Source organism: Dendropsophus ebraccatus, chromosome 14 (genome assembly GCF_027789765.1).
Source record: "Dendropsophus ebraccatus isolate aDenEbr1 chromosome 14, aDenEbr1.pat, whole genome shotgun sequence".
Lineage (NCBI taxonomy): Eukaryota > Metazoa > Chordata > Amphibia > Anura > Hylidae > Dendropsophus > Dendropsophus ebraccatus.
The window spans coordinates 21748084-21768706 of record NC_091467.1 but is presented as its reverse complement, the minus strand read 5'-3'; the positions used below and the strand labels follow the sequence as shown (position 1 = coordinate 21768706).

Below are 20623 nucleotides of genomic sequence, written 5' to 3'. Positions count from 1 at the left end.
TTTCTAGCTGCAATACTCTTCCCTGTTAGGCCATTTTTGTGCAGTGCAATGATGACTGCATGTGTTTCTTTAGAGATAACCATGGTTAACAGAAGAGAAACAATGATGCCAAGCACCAGCCTTATTTAAAAGTGTCCAGTGGTGTCATTTTTGCTTAATCATGACAGATTGATCTCCAGCCCTGTCCTCATCAACACCCACACCTGTGGTAATGGAGCAATCACTGAAACGATGTTTGCTGGTCCTTTTAAGGCAGGGCTGCAATGATGTTGAAAATGTGTTTTGGGGGATAAAGTTCATTTTCTAGGCAAATATTGACTTTGCAAGTAATTGCTGTTAAGCTGATCACTCTTTATAACATTCTGGAGTATATGCAAATTGCCATTTTAAAAACTGAAGCAGTAGACTTTGTAAAAATTAATATTTGTGTCATTCTCAAAACTTTTGGCCATGACTGTAGACACAGCGTTCAGCCAATGACAACAATCATTGGCTGATCGCTGATCTAGGTTTGGACCTATAATTGTCAGGCGGTAATAGCGGTGTGCGGCTGGTGGCTGACGAAGTGCATACATTACCTATCCATGGTCCAGGGCTCTTCCTGCGTTCTGCTTCTCCACAGGTCCAGCGCGCTGCAGCTTCAAAGCGGCCTGTCTTAGCTGACAGGCCGCTCAGCCAATCACTGGCCGGGACCGTCGCAGCCAGTGATTGGCTGAGCAGCCTGTCAGTTAAGACCGGCTGCTCTGGAGCAGCAGCGCGCGGGACCCGGGGAGAAGCGGACTGCAAGAGCAGCCCTGGACCATGGATAGGTAATGTATGCAGTTTAAGCAATGACATCGGTAACGATGTCCATGCAGCCCTTGTTAAACAATTATCGGGCTGTGTAATAGGCCCAGTAACTTGTTTCCAGTTATTATCACGACCTTGGAATCTCAAGGTGTCAAATACTGGCACCGGGAGTCAAATGATGAGCATCAAATGATGGCATTTTGTGAAACCAAACTTTGGCTGTCCGAGTTACATCTGAGTTTAATCCTGTCCTGGTCATATGTTCTGTTCTTCTTTTTCTCTTTATAAAGCACTTTATTTAATGTGTGTTGACAAGTCACCCTCTTTGTTCAATGCATTTGGACCCGCTATTATTGGTAAAATGCAGCAAGGTAAAAAAGTTAATCTATAGCCACTTATTTCTGAAAATATTGGCTTCATACTAAACAATAAATGGTGTCAGACCAATACTGTATTTGCATTTTATTTATTTAAAGCAAATCTGTCACCCCCTGACCATCTACTGAGATGGCAGCACTGCTGAATAGATATCAATGAAAGCATCAGAATATACCTGTGTCTGTGTTTTTATTTTCATTAAAAAAATGCCTTTTATTCAGACTAGAAATGAGCGCATTTACAATATAAAGCCAAACGCTTTGCTTGTTGCCAGTTGGCTTATAAGCTCCCTGATGTTCCACCCCGGGTGCCTGGAAAGGTGGATCCAGTCCTGGGAAGCTTCACCAGGTTTCCCAGGACTTGATACGGCTTTTCTAGGCAATGGGGGAGGAGCGGCATTGAAATAAAGCAGCCATCGTACAAGCCGACCACCAAGCAAACGAAGCGATTAGCTTCATTTGTAATGTAAATTCACTTATCCCTATTTCAGATCATGAATAGCGTCAAGGAGATGGAGCTTATCATTGGGCCCTAGCATCTACACCTCACTGTTCTGTATGCACATTGTGTATCACAGATTATACAAATGGGCAGCATACAGCACGGTGAGACGTGGCAGTGCAGAAAACAATAGGCCCCGCCTCCTGGGCACTATTAATGGCCTGAAGAAAGGCTTTTTTTATGAAATTGAAAACACAGACACAAACAACACAGGTATTTTCAGAATGCTTTTATTGATATCTATTCAATGATTCTGCCACTATGGTAAATGATCGGGGGTGAAAGATTCACTTTAAACTTCTACGCAGAAGTCCAGTGGGCAGTCCTACTCAGTGATCGGCAGTATCTTTGTACGCAGCCATACAAGCAAGACTACATATATGTTTACCAAGCTTCAGATTGTTAGGGATCCAACACCCAGCAACCCCTGAATACTTCTGTTTCTTACCTTTGCTTTGGCTGAATCACTGTTGGTTGAATCTGAAATAAAAAAACAGATAAGACTGAGCCATGAATAACCATGTATGAAGTATTAATATGCAGCCCATCATATAAATGGCAGACATCCACATTAGTCCTGTCTTATACCTCAGCTACCTCTACACTTGAACACGTAATACACAGCACAAATGGGTCACCAACAACCCACAGACATATGGTTAACACACAATACATGATGGACACAACACCAAAAGTGCAACCAGTTATGGTTCTCCCAGCTTTAGCCTAATCTTTTCTCTGTGTGAGGAAGGAGACTGGTACATTCTATCTTGCCTCCAAGCTATAACCATTTGATCTAAGCCTCTTCCATCACTGCTTGGTATTGGGGGGACCCATTGGCATTGCACATGTTTCAAGCTCAATCACATTCTGTTAATAGTTAAGGCCAAAAAATACAATTCTGCGTGAATCGGCAAGGCATAAAGCGAACATACAGATGAAAGAAAGTCAGGACTAACAGATATAAATGCTTTCTTCATCCGTGGACACAACACAGGTTACACACAAGGAAACATTGCAGGCCCCTCCAGCACGGCCCTGTTATCAGGAGAGAGTAGAGAGAGTAGAGACCACCACACAATGGGATGAAAAAATATACCAAAATATGGAAAAGTATGGAAAGAGGAGAAGATCAATACTAAACAAGGTGTTCACAAAATGTCAGTGTAAGCTTACTTTGTTATTGTAGAACTAGAGGTTTCCTGTTTTTATTACATGGGAGGAGGTGGCAGCACTGTAATGGCAGGTGCACATGGGCAGCACAGGGAATACCCAGCCTTGAAGCTCCCATTAATTTTGATGGGGGCTTTGGAGGGTATCCATTGACAAAACACTTTTTGTGAGGTTTACCTTAAAGGGGTTATCCAGTGCAACAAAAACGTGACCACTTTCTTCCAGAGACAGCACCACTCTTGTCTCCAGCTTGGGGGGGGGGGGGGGGGTTGCTGCTCAATTTTATTGAAGTGAATGGAACTTAATTGCAAACCGCACCTGACCTGAAGAGAAGAGTCGTGTTGTCTCTGAAAGAAAAAGTTGCCATGTTTTTTGTAGCACTGGATGACCCCTTTAATTATTTGCCATGTGAACACATCCTAAGAAAGGCTTTGCCTACCCTGTTAAACCTGCACTTAACCAATTCGGACTGTTTTTCAAAGAAAGGCCGCTGCTTGAATAACTCCATGAGACTATGTACTGTCATAGACAATAGTTGTACTCATGACCCATTTCAACTGGATTTGTTAAACCTAACCACAAATAAAGAACGTTTGCATTTGCACATTATTTCCCAATTCCCAGGGTTTTTTTTTCCCAATTTTATCATGTTGAGTAGTCTCAAGATACGGTAATCACTTCTAGTTTGAAGTTAGCCTTGCCTAAATGGATCAAGTCAGCAAAGGTGGCAAATAGACATGACCACTTTTTCGGTGTTTATGTGCCCTTTAAATGGGTTCTCTTGATGGTACGTTTACACGGAACGATTATCGGGCGAATTTTCGCGATAACAATCGCATTGAGCGATAATTGTTCCGTGTAAACGCAGCGAACGATCAAGCGATTAGCTAAAAAACGTTCATTGTGATCTTTGAACGCGTTAATAAATTGTCGTTGATCGTTCGCAAAAAATTCGCAGATCGTTCCGTGTAAACAGTCGTTCACTGATTTTACCTATGTGCGAGATGGGCTTAAGCGATCGCAAAACGAATTTTCTGTACGGTATATCGTTCCATCTAAACGATGATCGTTTTAAAAAAAATCGTTACTTCGAAATCGTTAATCGTACGATCGGGCGAATTATCGGTCCGTGTAAACATAGCATAAGATTACAACCCATCTACAGCACAGGTGATAAGTGTTTGTTAGGTGGGAGTTGGACTGCTGGGATCACCATCAAGCAAAAGACCCTGTTTAAATGAAATGATGGTTTAATGGTTGAGTATTCATACTGCTGCTCTATTCAAACTCAGCCCCTGCCCCCCAAATCAGACATTTAACACTTTTACTTTGAATAGATAGGTGATAAACTGTAATCTTGACAATGTACCCGGAAAATAACGTTCAGAATTCAAATTTTGCTTGGTATCTGAACGTTTTTGCGAGTGTGGATGGTGGGTTGTACCTGGTTAGTTTAGCACTGGTGAGGCTTTACATACAGTGCGGTATAAGACTGCTGGAGTGCATATACAGTACAGTAGTAGTACAGTCAGTGCACCACCATCTCCCATCCTGTACAGTGTTGTATAAGACTGCTGGAGTGCATATACAGTATACAGTAGTAGTACAGGCAGAGCACCACCATCTCCCATCATGTACAGTGTTGTATAAGACTGCTGGAGTGCATATACAGTACAGTAGTAGTACAGGCAGAGCACCACGTTCTCCCATCCTGTACAGTGTTGTATAAGACTGCTGGAGTGCATATACAGTACAGTAGTAGTACAGGCAGAGCACCACGTTCTCCTATCCTGTACAGTGTTGTATAAGACTGCTGGAGTGCATATACAGTAGTAGTACAGTCAGTGCACCACCATCTCCCATCCTGTACAGTGCTGTATAAGACTGCTGGAGTGCATATACAGTACAGTAGTAGTACAGGCAGAGCACTACCATCTCCCATCCTGTACAGTGTTGTATAAGACTGCTGGAGTGCATATACAGTACAGTAGTAGTACAGTCAGTGCACCACCATCTTCCATCTTGTACTGCATAAAAGACTACTGGCTCCAGTAAAGTCAGTGCACCACAATCTCCCATCCTGTACAGTACTGTATAAGATTGCTGAAGTGCATATACAGTACAGTCAGTGCACCACCATCTCCCATACTTCACAATGCTGAGGTGGGGGGCACTATACAGTAAAGGATGAGTGAGGAGTTTGTGACTGCTGTACTATAATTTCTGGTTTAGTTTAATGTTTGTGTATAATATCCTGTACAGTATATAGTGCTGCTCTGTAATGTCCTGTACAGTATATAGTGCTGCTCTGTAATGTCCTGTACAGTACATAGTGCTGCTCTGTAATGTCCTGTACAGTATATAGTGCTGCTCTGTAATGTCCTGTACAGTATATAGTGCTGTTCTGTAATGTCCTGTACAGTATATAGCACTGCTCTGTAATGTCCTGTACAGTATATAGTGCTACTCTGTAATGTCCTGTACAGTATATAGTGCTGTTCTGTAATGTCCTGTACAGTATATAGCACTGCTCTGTAATGTCCTGTACAGTATATAGTGCTACTCTGTAATGTCCTGTACAGTATATAGTGCTACTCTGTAATGTCCTGTACAGTATATAGTGCTGCTCTGTAATGTCCTGTACAGTATATAGCACTGCTCTGTAATGTCCTGTACAGTATATAGTGCTGCTCTGTAATGTCCTGTACAGTATATAGCACTGCTCTGTAATGTCCTGTACAGTATAGTGCTGCTCTGTAATGTCCTGTACAGTATATAGTGCTGCTCTGTAATGTCCTGTACAGTATATAGTGCTGTTCTGTAATGTCCTGTACAGTATATAGTGCTGCTCTGTAATGTCCTGTACAGTATATAGCACTGCTCTGTAATGTCCTGTACAGTATAGTGCTGCTCTGTAATGTCCTGTACAGTATAGTGCTGCTCTGTAATGTCCTGTACAGTATATAGTGCTGCTCTGTAATGTCCTGTACAGTATATAGCACTGCTCTGTAATGTCCTGTACAGTATAGTGCTGCTCTGTAATGTCCTGTACAGTACATAGTGCTGCTCTGTAATGTCCTGTACAGTATATAGTGCTGCTCTGTAATGTCCTGTACAGTATATAGTGCTGTTCTGTAATGTCCTGTACAGTATATAGCACTGCTCTGTAATGTCCTGTACAGTATATAGTGCTACTCTGTAATGTCCTGTACAGTATATAGTGCTGCTCTGTAATGTCCTGTACAGTATATAGCACTGCTCTGTAATGTCCTGTACAGTATATAGTGCTGCTCTGTAATGTCCTGTACAGTATATAGCACTGCTCTGTAATGTCCTGTACAGTATAGTGCTGCTCTGTAATGTCCTGTACAGTATATAGTGCTGCTCTGTAATGTCCTGTACAGTATATAGTGCTGTTCTGTAATGTCCTGTACAGTATATAGTGCTGCTCTGTAATGTCCTGTACAGTATATAGCACTGCTCTGTAATGTCCTGTACAGTATAGTGCTGCTCTGTAATGTCCTGTACAGTATATAGTGCTGCTCTGTAATGTCCTGTACAGTATATAGTGCTGCTCTGTAATGTCCTGTACAGTATATAGTGCTGTTCTGTAATGTCCTGTACATTATATAGTGCTGCTCTGTAATGTCCTGTATAGTATATAGTGCTGCTCTGTAATGTCCTGTACAGTATATAGTGCTGTTCTGTAATGTCCTGTATAGTATATAGTGCTGCTCTGTAATGTCCTGTACAGTATATAGTGCTGTTCTGTAATGTCCTGTACAGTATAGTGCTGCTCTGTAATGTCCTGTACAGTATATAGTGCTGCTCTGTAATGTCCTGTACAGTATATAGTGCTGTTCTGTAATGTCCTGTACATTATATAGTGCTGCTCTGTAATGTCCTGTATAGTATATAGTGCTGCTCTGTAATGTCCTGTACAGTATAGTGCCGCTCTGTAATGTCCTGTACAGTATAGTGCTGCTCTGTAATGTCCTGTACAGTATATAGCGCTGTTCTGTAATGTCCTGTACAGTATATAGCACTGCTCTGTAATGTCCTGTACAGTATATAGTGCTACTCTGTAATGTCCTGTACAGTATATAGTGCTGCTCTGTAATGTCCTGTACAGTATATAGCACTGCTCTGTAATGTCCTGTACAGTATATAGTGCTGCTCTGTAATGTCCTGTACAGTATATAGCACTGCTCTGTAATGTCCTGTACAGTATATAGTGCTGTTCTGTAATGTCCTGTACAGTATATAGCACTGCTCTGTAATGTCCTGTACAGTATAGTGCTGCTCTGTAATGTCCTGTACAGTATATAGTGCTGTTCTGTAATGTCCTGTACAGTATATAGTGCTGCTCTGTAATGTCCTGTACAGTATATAGCACTGCTCTGTAATGTCCTGTACAGTATAGTGCTGCTCTGTAATGTCCTGTACAGTACATAGTGCTGCTCTGTAATGTCCTGTACAGTATATAGTGCTGCTCTGTAATGTCCTGTACAGTATATAGTGCTGTTCTGTAATGTCCTGTACAGTATATAGCACTGCTCTGTAATGTCCTGTACAGTATATAGTGCTACTCTGTAATGTCCTGTACAGTATATAGTGCTGCTCTGTAATGTCCTGTACAGTATATAGCACTGCTCTGTAATGTCCTGTACAGTATATAGTGCTGCTCTGTAATGTCCTGTACAGTATATAGCACTGCTCTGTAATGTCCTGTACAGTATAGTGCTGCTCTGTAATGTCCTGTACAGTATATAGTGCTGCTCTGTAATGTCCTGTACAGTATATAGTGCTGTTCTGTAATGTCCTGTACAGTATATAGTGCTGTTCTGTAATGTCCTGTACAGTATATAGCACTGCTCTGTAATGTCCTGTACAGTATAGTGCTGCTCTGTAATGTCCTGTACAGTATATAGTGCTGCTCTGTAATGTCCTGTACAGTATATAGTGCTGTTCTGTAATGTCCTGTACATTATATAGTGCTGCTCTGTAATGTCCTGTATAGTATATAGTGCTGCTCTGTAATGTCCTGTACAGTATATAGTGCTGTTCTGTAATGTCCTGTATAGTATATAGTGCTGCTCTGTAATGTCCTGTACAGTATATAGTGCTGTTCTGTAATGTCCTGTACAGTATAGTGCTGCTCTGTAATGTCCTGTACAGTATATAGTGCTGCTCTGTAATGTCCTGTACAGTATATAGTGCTGTTCTGTAATGTCCTGTACAGTATAGTGCTGCTCTGTAATGTACTGAAGGGATTATATTGTGCACTTTTCAATGTACAAAATGGGTAATGTATGTAATTATTGGTGGGTGCTTGAAACAAATTAAACACATTTACATTATTTCCTATGGGAAAACACTGCTGGGTTCTCAGACTGCCTTCCTGAACCAATTAAGTTTGACAATCGAGGTACCACTGTATTTCAAAAGGTATTGGTTATAAAAAGAAATCTGCATCAGCAATTCTAAATACGTCTCATCAAATTTACTACTATTTACTACTACTATACAGAAGTGTTCAAAAGAGGAATAATGGATGATGGTACAAAGGGGATTGGGTAAAAAGAATAGGTACAATAAGAAACAAATAAGGATATATGGGAGAGGTAAACTGTGAGATGTTAAAGAATAATTCCGGCGAAAATCTTTATTAAAGTAGTGTATTGCCCCCCAAAAGTTATACAAATACTAGTTATTTGTATAACTTTGGGGGGCAATATTATACTTTAATAAAATTTTTCGCCAGACTCTTTAAAAGCACCAGTCCTTACCAAAGATGACTGTGCAACTTTATCCTCTACTCTCAGTAAAAGGAGTATATTTCCATCCATCAGATACACCAGCAATATGTGGCCATGTCCAAGCAGTGCACCTCCAGCTCATTAAAGGGATGTTTCCATCCTATCAAAATATGTGTCAAGAACAGAAGGAGAAGAAATGGTGGCCATGCTGTTCTATGGAAATCGCTTGCTTGTGGTCCCTATCAGGCATTTACAGTACACTCCTGTGGATATGCTATATACCCTTTCAGGCAGTGAAGGAGTGCCCAAAATGTACCTACCTCTGCAATACCTGCATCTTAAGAGAAATATGGGGATGTAGAAGGAAAACTAATTCAAGGTGGAAAAAAGAATGAATTGTAATGAAGGTTATTTTAGTGCATATTCAGAAGACGTATTAAATGTGAATTGTGGAGGAGCCTGCAGACACCTTGCTGGGGCCGCTCTGTAAGTATGTGAGAGCAGCAGTAACACAGGACATTAGCGTGACACAACGCCACACAGTAACAGCCATAAGATGGGTTAAATCCCTGGGCAATGGGTGGAGGCAAGAGAGATGAACAGGTAATTCTTCCCTCCACTGCCACGCTGTAGTACATGGCAAAATAACAGTGCTTTCCCTTTGTATTTTTTGCAATTTAAGTTGCCCATCCTTCACTACTATCCTACATTTTATATATAATATAGAAGGTATCTCTCTTGCAACCACCCAAGTGATTAGGAGGGAAAGCGGCAGAAACCAACCATACCGTTCACGGCTGCTGAAGATCCGCTGAGAGAGGAGGAGGAGGAGGAAGAGGAGAAGGACAGATATTGGAAGAAGGAGGAGAGGAAAAAAGGCTGGGAATTATTTCAAGTCACAAGATGCCAGGATGGATCAGGCCTTTGTGTGTACACCGTAAGATGTGTGATGTAAGTAGTGAATATAGGCTACAGTGTAATAGACAGTGTTAAGAAGAAAAACTTGATATTTATACAAAGAATATTCTAAAGACTATTGTGTGCCCCCACTAGACTATGACTCCTATAGGCAATAATAACAGTAGAAGTTACCTGAGGTGTCTCCTGGTGCTATAGTCCGTCCAATGTTTGGCAGAAGATGTTCGATATTTGGTACAGACTGTGCATCGGACTCATCCACCGGAGTCTAAAATACAGAACATGGATCAAATATGGAGAAACAGGAAGCAAACTAGGACAGCCCAAAAGACAGGACAATGTAAGGTTATGTGCCCACTTATAAGTATTGTTATGTTTTGTTTACCAGCTCTACTAGATAGATGGTACAAATACTCTATTCCTCAACAATGGAAGCCAGCTGAGGCACAAATGACGTCAAAGTAGTTTCACGGTATCTGTACAGCTCATTCATTTCATAGGACCACCCAAAATTCTGCAGGGTTCAGGAGCCTAATTATGGGACAAGCAGAATCGCTTCCTCTAGCAGATCTAGTCAGTCCATGTATCTCATGGAGGTGAGTAATTTGAATGGCTGCGTACGGATGAGTGTCTGATTGATGGGGGTCCCAGTGATCAGAGGGCCTTGGGTTGCTCTGAATAGATTGTCACTTGTGCACTGCCGCTTCAACTTTATGGGCCTAATTAGGATAGCAAAGTGCCATACTGTCCTGCAGATAAGGGATGAGATACAAACTTTACAGCCAGTTACCACTTCAGTGGTCGGAAAGAGCTTTTTTTGAAACACACACAGTTCGTAAGATAAAAAGGTTGTCCGTGATGTAATCGCCCCTTTTGTGAAGTTAATGTTCTGCATTCATGAGCACATTAACCCGAGTTTATTTACCTTCTCAGCTTTTTCATGCTCATCACTAAAGAACCAGTCAGACTGGAAAAGAAAAAAAGGGTGTTACTGCATAGTACAGACAGAAGCGCATGTATATAAATTAGATTTTCAACTCTCTGATGTTTATTTATGATGCGTCTAGACACACTGCATGTGACAAACTGATATAATGAAGCGTCTAGGCCCTCACTCTGGCCATAGAACTTAGATTTACAAAATTAACTTCTGACGTCATCAGCTAAATCTCTCAATCAAAATGTATGTCAGCAGTCAGACCTGCTGTGATCAATTTTTGACATGTCAAACATTATTTTTGATGACAGGTACTCTTGAAGGGGACCCCCCACTGACCAGAAGAGCTCTATGGGGCTATCTGCCAACAGAGAATTAATAAAATGCAGTTCCAGCTTGCTATCCCTGAACCTGAGAGATGAGAGTATCCCTTAAATTCAATCTAATCTTATAATTTTACAACTGTATACTACTGCTATACAGTCTTTTTATTAGTTTATAAAGAGTACCTAAGTTTTCAGACAACTTCTGAAATGTCATAAGTTGTGATTAGTGAGGATCCGGCTGCTAAGACCCTCGCCAATCGCTAGAACGAAGGGATAGAAGCGCTCAGCTTTTTTCACAGTGCACAGAGTACAGACTCTTATAGACTTTCACTTTTCACCAAGTAGAAACAAATGGACAGAGCACTGAAGTGAGAAGTTCTGCCCCTTCATTCTAATGATCATGGGGGTCTCTGCAGCCGGACCCCCCACAACTCCGACAAAGTTACAAGTGAAATGTTGTATAAAGTTTAGGTCCACTGTAAAGTGTAGTTCTACTTGGTTAAAGAAGGGCTTTTGGGGTGCAGTATTCTATACAACCAAGTTTTAAACAAAACAGATTTGAGTTAAGTAAAAAATATAGAGAAACAGATTGCAATGTGTTTTCTACTCACATGTTGGATGAGTGTCTCTACAATCTTATAGCGGTCCGGCATGTGTGTCACCATGTCTGTCATGTTGTCTTCAGAGGTACGAACGAGAGTAGGACCAAAGACTAAGGCTAGATTCCTTGGCTCCATCTGTAGGCCATAGGACAGTATGTTACAGCATGTAGGTACATATGATAGGAGATTCTCTGCTGTGAATTTGCATCTTCTGTGAATCCATGCAAAATGTAAATTCTCAGCATGTCAAGTTATGTTGAGGTTAAGATGCAGATTTTCTCCACTGACATCAATGGGGAAGTGGAAATCCACAATGAAATTATATTGTTGCAGGAACAGTGTGGATCCACTGCAAGATCTCCAATTGCACATTTTTTCTACAACCCCAAAATGTATCTACCGTACTCTATCCTACAGCCTGTTCTGATGGGGACATGTCTACAGTTCTTGTGCCTTGTATTACTGTATGTAGGTCTTCTACATGCTGTAACTTATCACACAGAAAAGGAATCTCCAGCAGCCCCATAGTTACAGGGAAGAATCCTCACCTTGTTTTTCTCTGAGTGATCAGCCACAGTCTTCAAGTGACGAACCAAGAAGCGTAGCGTTTCATAATAGTATGCAGGGAGTTCTTTAATCTGAAGTAAAATAAAAAAAGAAACTAATCAGAACACAAAACAAAAGATTAACAGCATCATCCATTCAGAGGTTAGAAAGCTCAGATCTCTAAAGTGTTATATGGTGTCCAAAGTTAGGTTTGGCAGAACCCCATGAAGTTGGGGCTTACAGTCACAATAAGTATGTGCATAGTCAGGAAACAGCTGTCAAAAAGTGGCCTTAGTGAGTGTATTTGTGTAAATACTATACCAAACATCAAGCTAGTAGAAAGGTATAGGATATGCAAACCTTTGGATACCATGTCTACAGCATTAAATTCTTTGCAGTTTTATGAAAAAAATGACTTTAGTGCAGCATTGTGCATGTTCTTCCGCTGTATACAACTATGCGTTACAAGATGGTGCTTTGTGCTCCATTCTATAGATCTGGTCTCCAGCACGAGACCCAGTGTATTGTAATTCTATGGCATAGGAGATGGGAGCTTCTAATGCATAGTTATATGCAACACAGGAAGAAGAAAGAACAAGTGTTCCAGCATTGAATTCAACATACGAGGTGCAGTATTGTAGACTATGGGAATGCAGGGTGATATTACATAGGATTAAGTGTTGAGAATCACAGGAAAACATACCAGTTTGCGGAGTCTTTTCATCCTCTCCCTGGAATCCTCTAAACGATTTGCTTCTATAAATTCATTGTATTTGTCTTTAAAGAAACAGATGACAGTCTGTAAAAAGACATCTACCAGCCAGAGAAGTCATAAACAACTGTTCATTTCCAGGGTATTCATTATAAGTGGAAAATTACCCAGTAACATGGATTTCATGCATCACATTTGCAGCAATTCACACAATGAAGCATAAGGGCGGCCTCTGATTTATAGTCAGTGTGAATGTCCACAGATTTTTTTTCTGATGTACGCTGGGTGCAGGCTTGATAAACTCACCCCCCACCCCCTTAAGTTCTGGTCCATGTTTTTGGATTTTTTTATTAAACATTTTTATGCAAATTTGAACTGCGTTACCAGCCTTTTTCCCATCAAGTTCAATATGTATGTTCATTTTTGAGCCGTACATTGTCTTTTTACAGCTAAAAATCTGATCACAATACTGTGTGTGTGACCAGAGTACTGATCTCATGGGGCCCTTCCTTTTATTACTCTTGGCCACACATCCCCTGTTCACACACGGTGATGTGTGGCCCCAGCCAATGTTTGGCTGAGCAGGCAGTAGCTTGTGTGGACCACAACCCTGGAAACAGAAAGCAGGGCAGCAGGCAAGTTAGGTGTCTATTTTTTCAGTCTGCCAAAGCACACAAAATTACTAGCTTGCTATAAAACCCCTTTAACTTTTCATTCACTAATCATAGTGGACAAGAGCCATCATACTCACCGTCAGTGAAGAGGGGTTCAGGCAGCTTTCTGAAGAATGATTTAAGCAAACTGCTGACCACATTTAAGTCCTGCCAGCGCTGAAACCACAATATAATGAGATCAGACACATACCTACAGGTTCTACGATTCAGACAAGATCTTGTAAAACAAGCACAGTATACTGTAGGGTTTTCTTCACTTAGGACCCCTATAGTCACAAAAAATAAAATTGCCAGCCCTCAAAATCGTCCAGTTTTTGAGGGCCCTAACAAGCAGGTACTGTGTTCACATCATGAAGAAGAATCTTACCTGCTGTTATGTTCTCAAATAGCGGGGGATGCTGATAATAAAGGTATTTGTTTTTTTTTTTTTTAACCTTAATCCTCGTTGCCATTTTCGTTAAATCTTCCCTTTATTTCATATGCAAATGAAGCGGTTTTGTCCACTGTGGGTAGGGCTGAGGATGAAGGTAAGAAAATTACTTTCATCCTCAGCATCCTCCACACTATGGGAGTCTTCTAACTGCTAATTTTGAAAGGCTTCCGTTTGCAGTATACATCGGGAGAACTTGATGTGATGTTTACAGATTTCTGTGTTACTTGTGCAATTACCATTGCTGTATGTTATTATGAGATTATAAATTATCCTGAGTGTTGGTACTACTGTGTGCATGGCTACAGATTTTTAACTCCTGATTATGTAATTTTATGTTATTCAACTAATAAAGTTTATTGTTCTGATTGAATTTGGTCCGGTTTATAGGATTTGTATTGCAATTTAGCTAGCAAGTCTGGTGGTTAAAGAGAATGTACCATCAGGTACATCGCTGCGCTTTTTTTTACCTTAACTGATCGACATCGGCGCGGGTATGCAAGTGGAGTGGTGCCTTTCTTTAAAATGCTGCCATATTCCTATGCACACCACTGGTCATTTCCCAAACGCCTTCCCGGAGCACTAGGGGAAGGCCCGCTGGCCCCAAGTGCGATGAAACCCCTTCTCTTCTGTGACGTAGGTCCATTGGAAGCAATGCCTCCAATGTGGGCTGGTGCCGAGTATCGGGTGGCAATTCAGAAAAAGGAAAGCCTCTCCAGAAAACACTTTGGCTAACTGATACAGAGTACACAGGACCCAATCACATTCATCCATTCGTATTTCTCTTACCTGGTCTTGTATGTTACTCTCAATCAGACCCTTGTTGAGGTGTTCTTGCAGACTGCATACTACAGCATTATTTCCGGGAACACGGTATATTCCCAAATACTCCAGACCCTTCTGTTCAACCAGTGTACAGCACATCTCTACTATCAGAGGAACCCCCTGCAGGTGACATGAGAGAATTTTTAGGAGAGCACTGACATTTTTTAAAGAAACACATGGCTAAACGCACGTTCTGGCTGGGTTCACACTACGTATATTTCAGTCAGTATTGTGGTCCTCATATTGCAACCAAAACCAGGATTGGATTAAAAACACAGAAAGGCTCTGTTCACACAATGTTGAAATTGAGTGGATGGCCACCATATAACAGTAAATAACGGCCATTATTTCAATATAACAGCCGTTGTTTTAAAATAACAGCAAATATTTGCCATTAAATGGCGGCCATCCACTCAATTTCAACATTGTGTGAACAGATCCTTTCTGTGTTTTTAATCCACTCCTGGTTTTGGTTGCAATATGAGGACCACAATACTGACTGAAATATACGTAGTGTGAACCCAGCCTAATAGTAATGAAATTTTCCCATCCTTTGCTTTTTATCACGCCAATACATCCTATCGTGTGACCTGTCACTCTACTCCTTTTGCATTCATATTCAGATACACATGAAAGCAGCAAGAGTTTAAGGCAAACCTATGTCATCATACAACACCACATCAGAAGCTCTACAGTCCTACATATGGTATGCTACCAAGGATATTTATAGAGGCACTGTCACAAAAATAAACTTTTGATATGTCAGAGAGACATATGAAAAGTTTTGTTCGGTTGGGATCTAAGGCTACATTCCCACGTTCCGTGTTCCTAACAGAACAAGGACGTGAAATGCATGTTCTGGAGTCCCCCCGCGCCCGGACAGCATCTGTAATTAGATGCTGGGAGCGGGGGAGACTGTATTAATAAGCACCGTGCGGCTGTTTCATTACAGCGCGGCGCTTATGAATACAGTTCTCCCGCTCCCAGCATCTAATTACAGATGCTGTCCGGGCGCGGGGGGACTCCGGTACATGCATTCCACGTCCGTGTTCCGCCAGGAACACTGAACGTGGGAATGCAGCCTTAGAGTTAGGACGACAACAGATTGGGAGAATAAGCTAGGAGAAATTGTGCTCAGCACAGTCCTCTTCCATCTCTGTATCACACAGAAGTCTATGGGGCCGGTCTCTTCACACTGAGAAGACAGCACAGCAGCCTGTCGTCTCCCCACTCGGTCCTTGATACTAACCGATAGAACCCTTTGACATGTCGCTCTGACATGTCAAAAGTTTGTTCTGGTGACAGGTATACTTTAATATTAGGGAAAAATACAGACACCTAACAAAATGCTGAATTTTCTCAAGGATTGGCGGGGTGAGGTGTTAAAAAACATGGCCACTTTCTTCCAGAAACAACACAACTCTTGTCTCCAGTTCAGGTGTGGTTTGCAATTAAGCTTCATTCACTTCAATGGAACTGAATTACAAAACCTGCACCCAAACTGGAGACAAGAGTTGGGCTGTCTCTGGAGACATTTTTTTGTAGCGCTGGATAACCCTTTAAAGTTTATGCTGCTCTAGAGCAATAAGCATAATGAAGCTCCTTTTCCAGGTGTATTTACACTTAACAGTGTCTCTCTTTTTTTAAGGATTCTTAATGAGAACTGGTATAAAGGAGATCAATGGGGTCAGCTAAAACCGTGAAATCAATCACTTGCATACGCCCCAGCATGATACACACATTAGAGAGCATGCTCACCTTGTTCTCTGTTGCTGGTTGGCAATCCTCCAGTCTCACTCCAAAAGCCCTTGGTGGACACTTTTTGTTCTTTTTCATGATGTTGATTCCCCAAGGAACTTTGGAAGAAGGCCCTTCATCTGCTAGATAAAAAAAAAAACTTAAGTCATCACTTTGTAGTGCATGAAGACACTTCTGATTCTTCATAGTTTTAAAAAGGGAGGTCAGTACAGTTAGTGTGAGGTCAGCATGGATCAGCATGCAACATAAAGATGGGGACTAGCATTTTCTGCACAATACACGTTAAATCAGGTAAAAAAAAAAAAAAAAGACAGAGGAGCAAACACTGAAACATAATACAGTACTACTCAATAACTGTATTCCAGTAAGACCTCCATTACCTTTTACAGCACTGTCCTGCTTAGGTGAGCGAGGGGCAGCCAGGCCTGTTGCCCATAACAAATCTGATCGGATGCCTAAACTTCTTGTCCCCTTGGGGGATGTGTCAGGTTTAGCCCCAGTAACACTGGAATAGAAAGAGAAAAAGATTAAAAACCGGCCTCTTAAAGTGAATTTCTACATATGAAAACCATTTCTTTTTATCTAAATAAAAGCAAAATATAGTAAATCTTTACAGAGATCAGGAGTTCTGTTTTTCCAATGCAAAACTCTAAAATAAAATGCTGGCTAGCTGCTTTCACCACTAGAGGGAGCTTAGGCCCGTTTTACACGGGATGATCATCTTTAGAAAAAAATAATAGACCGTTTGGATTTAAACGATAATCATTTCGTGCAATAGCAGGCAACGATAAAACGACCGATGAGATAGCGCTGATCTTTGATTCTGGACCTATTTTCATCGTTGATCGTTCACAAATCGTTTAGCGTAATAACACATTGTTTGGTTGTCCCCTGGTCTATCAGTGGTATAGGATGGTATAGATGTGTGTGTGATGCTATAGTTGTCTTACCTTACTTTGCGGTAGTCATTAAGCTTCTTGTTAATCAAAGCATGACTAGCAAAGCCTGGGTCCTGGGGGGAGGGAAAGAAATTGGAACGATTAGTTTTACTCTAACAATCCTCGAACTTATATTACTACTTTCTATATTTTCATTTTCCAAAATTCACAAGCTCCTAGCCCCAAATAAACTTTATAAAAGAATCTCATGTGGTTGCAGTCATCTCTTGACATAATGCTGTGTTGTATAAACCCTGTTCTAGTAGCTAATGCACAGATTAGTGCTCCACATAGGAAAACTTCTTATGTGCCTCCTACTTTAATCCTGAGCCTTTTACTGTTTATCTGCCTTTTGATGGGTTTTAGGACACTGTTAGGTTGGATCAGCCACCTTACCTCACCCTCGTCCCGGCTGTTCTCTCTGATAGCTTTTACCCAGCCCAACATATCATCTCGATCCTCAGCCTGAAAGAGATATTCACAGAAGTCAGGTGTCGTCAGCCGGAAGACGTGTTTCCTCTTGGTCTCGCTGTAAGAGATGTCCACCAGGCTTCCAAGGATGCTGATCGGCTGCTCCTCCTCACCTGGCCCCAGACCCCGTGTCTCTGGACGCTCCTTGTGCAAGAAGAGGAGGTGAGGGCGCAGGATGGAGTAAACACGCTTCCATTGACGGAGCCCACCGCCAACCTTCTACAGGGGACAAGAGAAATAGGTTTTTACCATGATTGGGAAATAGACATGAGATCAGTCACTGAATGGCCATATGAGGCTGAAGAAAGGGGAATCAGAAAAAACACTGTAGTCAGTCACAGATAAAAAGACTAAGTCATATTTTTGGACGCCATACCTTGCCCTTGTTGGTGAGAATCTGTTTGTAGAGCAGCCAGCCTTCCCTGTGCACATCACTGAGCTCTGTATCTGAAAGCTCAGAAGCCGAATGCCGCTTTGACCGACCTTCCTCTGATGCAGCCAAACTATCCAAAGACTGCAGGGAATAGGAGAGAAATGGGATTGTGGTTTCTCTTCTATTCGCAATAAATAAAACATGGATACAGTCTAAGGCGATGTTTACACAACATATATTTTTGTAAAACCACGGCCGTTGTACAACGAGCATGATTATTACGAAAATATACGTTACCTTGCCGTCTACGGGATCCCGGACGGAGCATATACACATAGTATATGCTCCGGCCAGGGTCCCTAGCGGCGCCACAAACAACTGACATGTCAAAACCATGTCAGTGCAGCCAGCCTTCCCTGTGCACATCACTGAGCTCTGTATCTGAAAGCTCAGAAGCCGGATGCCGCTTTGACCGACCTTCCTCTGACGCAGCCAAACTATCCAAAGACTGCAGGGAATAGGAGAAAAAGGAGATTGTGGTTTCTTTTCTATTCGCAAAAAATAAAACTAGAAAGACAGTCAAAATGTCAGTGTGTGTTATTACCTATAATGAAAAAAAATGTGGAAAGCCCAAATCTACATAAATTTGAGGTGTATATTACGAGTGGTTGCAGCCACTAGGTGGTGCAATGCTGTTTATATATACAGATATTCTGATACCTCAGGATGTGTTCTTTGCTCGGTAGCGTTGTGCTATATTGAGGTTTTGATTGAGCAGGTTTTTAAAAACTGCTATCCACCTTTAGATTTACATATAATGTTCTGGACACAATGCAGATGTGACCTCCACTGATGGCTGTATTAACATGTATGTGACAATGCTGAGGTACCTCTTACTATCACTACAAACAATACAATTGCAAGCACAGGCAAACACTGAAGGAGCTGCGGCCTTAACACATGCACTGTGGCCCCATCGGAAGGGGTGATGGACCCCTGACAATCTAATATTGGTAGCGTATGCTCAGGCCATCAGTTTTTAAACCACACCTACCTGCTTAAGGATACATGTTAAAGGGATACTTCGGAGAGTAAAGACTTATTTTTTTTTAAATTAGAGATGAGCGAACCTTGAGCATGCTTGAGTCCATCCGAACCCGAACGTTCGGCATTTGATTAGCTGGGGCTGCTGGACTTGGATAAAGCTCTAAGGTTGTCTGGAAAACATGGATACAGCCAATGACTATATCCATGTTTTCTACATAGCCTTAGGGCTTTATCCAAGTTCAGCAGCCACCGCTAATCAAATGCCGAACGATCAGGTTCGGATGGACTCAAGCATGCTCGAGGTTCGCTCATCTCTAATTTTAATGCATTGCTTTAATACAGTTATATTACTCTGTAATTTAACTTCATTAAAATAAAAGTATATAATTATTTTTTTTTTTTCATTTTTAGTTGAGTGGCAGCAGTAAGAGATGATACAGACCTCTCTGGTGCCACCAAAATTTGTGTCAAAAAAGGCAGGGCTGTCAAAGCCCTGGTCCCTATTGCCCTGTTCTCATCCAGTGCTGTCACTCATATGGTGCTATTGATACAGAGCAGGCCTTTGTGTACTTTATATTCTTACTAGAATTTTTTATTTATTTTTTTTTGGGGGGGGGGGGCAGCTATCTGTCTGTATGATTTCTTGAACAGCAGCTTGAGCACAGTGAGTGGTGATCATTATCACTGCTCACTCTCCTAGAGCCACTAGCAGAACGACCTGTGAGGACTGTGATAGTAATCACCACTCGCTGTGCCAACACTGACACACACAGAGTGATACTGACTGGCAGCTTTCCCCCGTATATTGTAATTTCTAGGAAGAATATACAGCATTTGATTACCGGTTGCTGCAGAAGTTAGAAGCAGCCCTAAGGAGTCCTGAAAAACATGGATACAGTCTAAGGCTATGTTTCCACAAAGTATATTTTTGTACAACGGCCATGATTATCACGAAAATATACATTACCTTGCAGTCCAGGGGATCCCGGCCAGACCGTATACACATAGTATACACTCCGGCCAGGATCCCTAGCAGCGTCGCAAACAAATGACATGTCAAAACCATGTCAGTGCAGCCAGCCTTCCCTGTGCACATCACTGAGCTCTGTATCTGAAAGCTCAGAAGCCGAATGCCAAGCGGCTCCGGTTGCTCGCTCCATAGTGTGCTGTGGGGAGTTCTGATGCGGGCACACATGGATGCGCCCGCATCAGAAATCTGCAGCGCCAAAGATCATCTGATCTTTTTTAGAGACCGTCCGTTCCGTGACGGTCTCTTACGTTGTGTGAACATAGCCTATGGGCTAATGCACATGTCAGCAAAAACCCATCTGTGCACAAGACTGCGTCCTGCAGAGTGGTCTTTGGAGCTCCCAGCATCATGATTAAAGGGGTTGACCAGCGAAAATCTTTTTCTTTTAAATCAACTGATGTCAGAAAGTTATATAGATTTGTAATTTACTTCTATT

General features: G+C 41.7%; 1 protein-coding gene across 5 annotated transcripts in view; it reads right to left on the bottom strand.

Annotated features, from left to right (window-relative positions):
* The window catches only part of ARHGAP23 (Rho GTPase activating protein 23), a 68800-nt gene that overhangs the window by 6101 nt on the left and 42076 nt on the right, over nucleotides 1-20623 (bottom strand). For 3 of the 5 annotated variants that reach the window (XM_069953493.1, XM_069953492.1, XM_069953490.1), the window contains exons 11-23: nucleotides 18114-18251; nucleotides 17663-17956; nucleotides 17279-17340; nucleotides 16709-16833; nucleotides 16329-16450; nucleotides 14535-14690; nucleotides 13393-13471; nucleotides 12633-12706; nucleotides 11932-12021; nucleotides 11393-11518; nucleotides 10444-10485; nucleotides 9693-9786; nucleotides 2117-2148 (exon numbers count right to left, since the gene is read on the bottom strand). In XM_069953493.1, coding sequence (XP_069809594.1) covers nucleotides 2117-2148; nucleotides 9693-9786; nucleotides 10444-10485; nucleotides 11393-11518; nucleotides 11932-12021; nucleotides 12633-12706; nucleotides 13393-13471; nucleotides 14535-14690; nucleotides 16329-16450; nucleotides 16709-16833; nucleotides 17279-17340; nucleotides 17663-17956; nucleotides 18114-18251 — 1434 coding nt within the window. Of the gene's footprint in view, nucleotides 1-2116; nucleotides 2149-9388; nucleotides 9412-9692; nucleotides 9787-10443; nucleotides 10486-11392; nucleotides 11519-11931; nucleotides 12022-12632; nucleotides 12707-13392; nucleotides 13472-14534; nucleotides 14691-16328; nucleotides 16451-16708; nucleotides 16834-17278; nucleotides 17341-17662; nucleotides 17957-18113; nucleotides 18252-20623 lie in introns of all 5 variants that reach the window. The other 2 variants (XM_069953494.1, XM_069953491.1) reach the window with 2 other exon arrangements.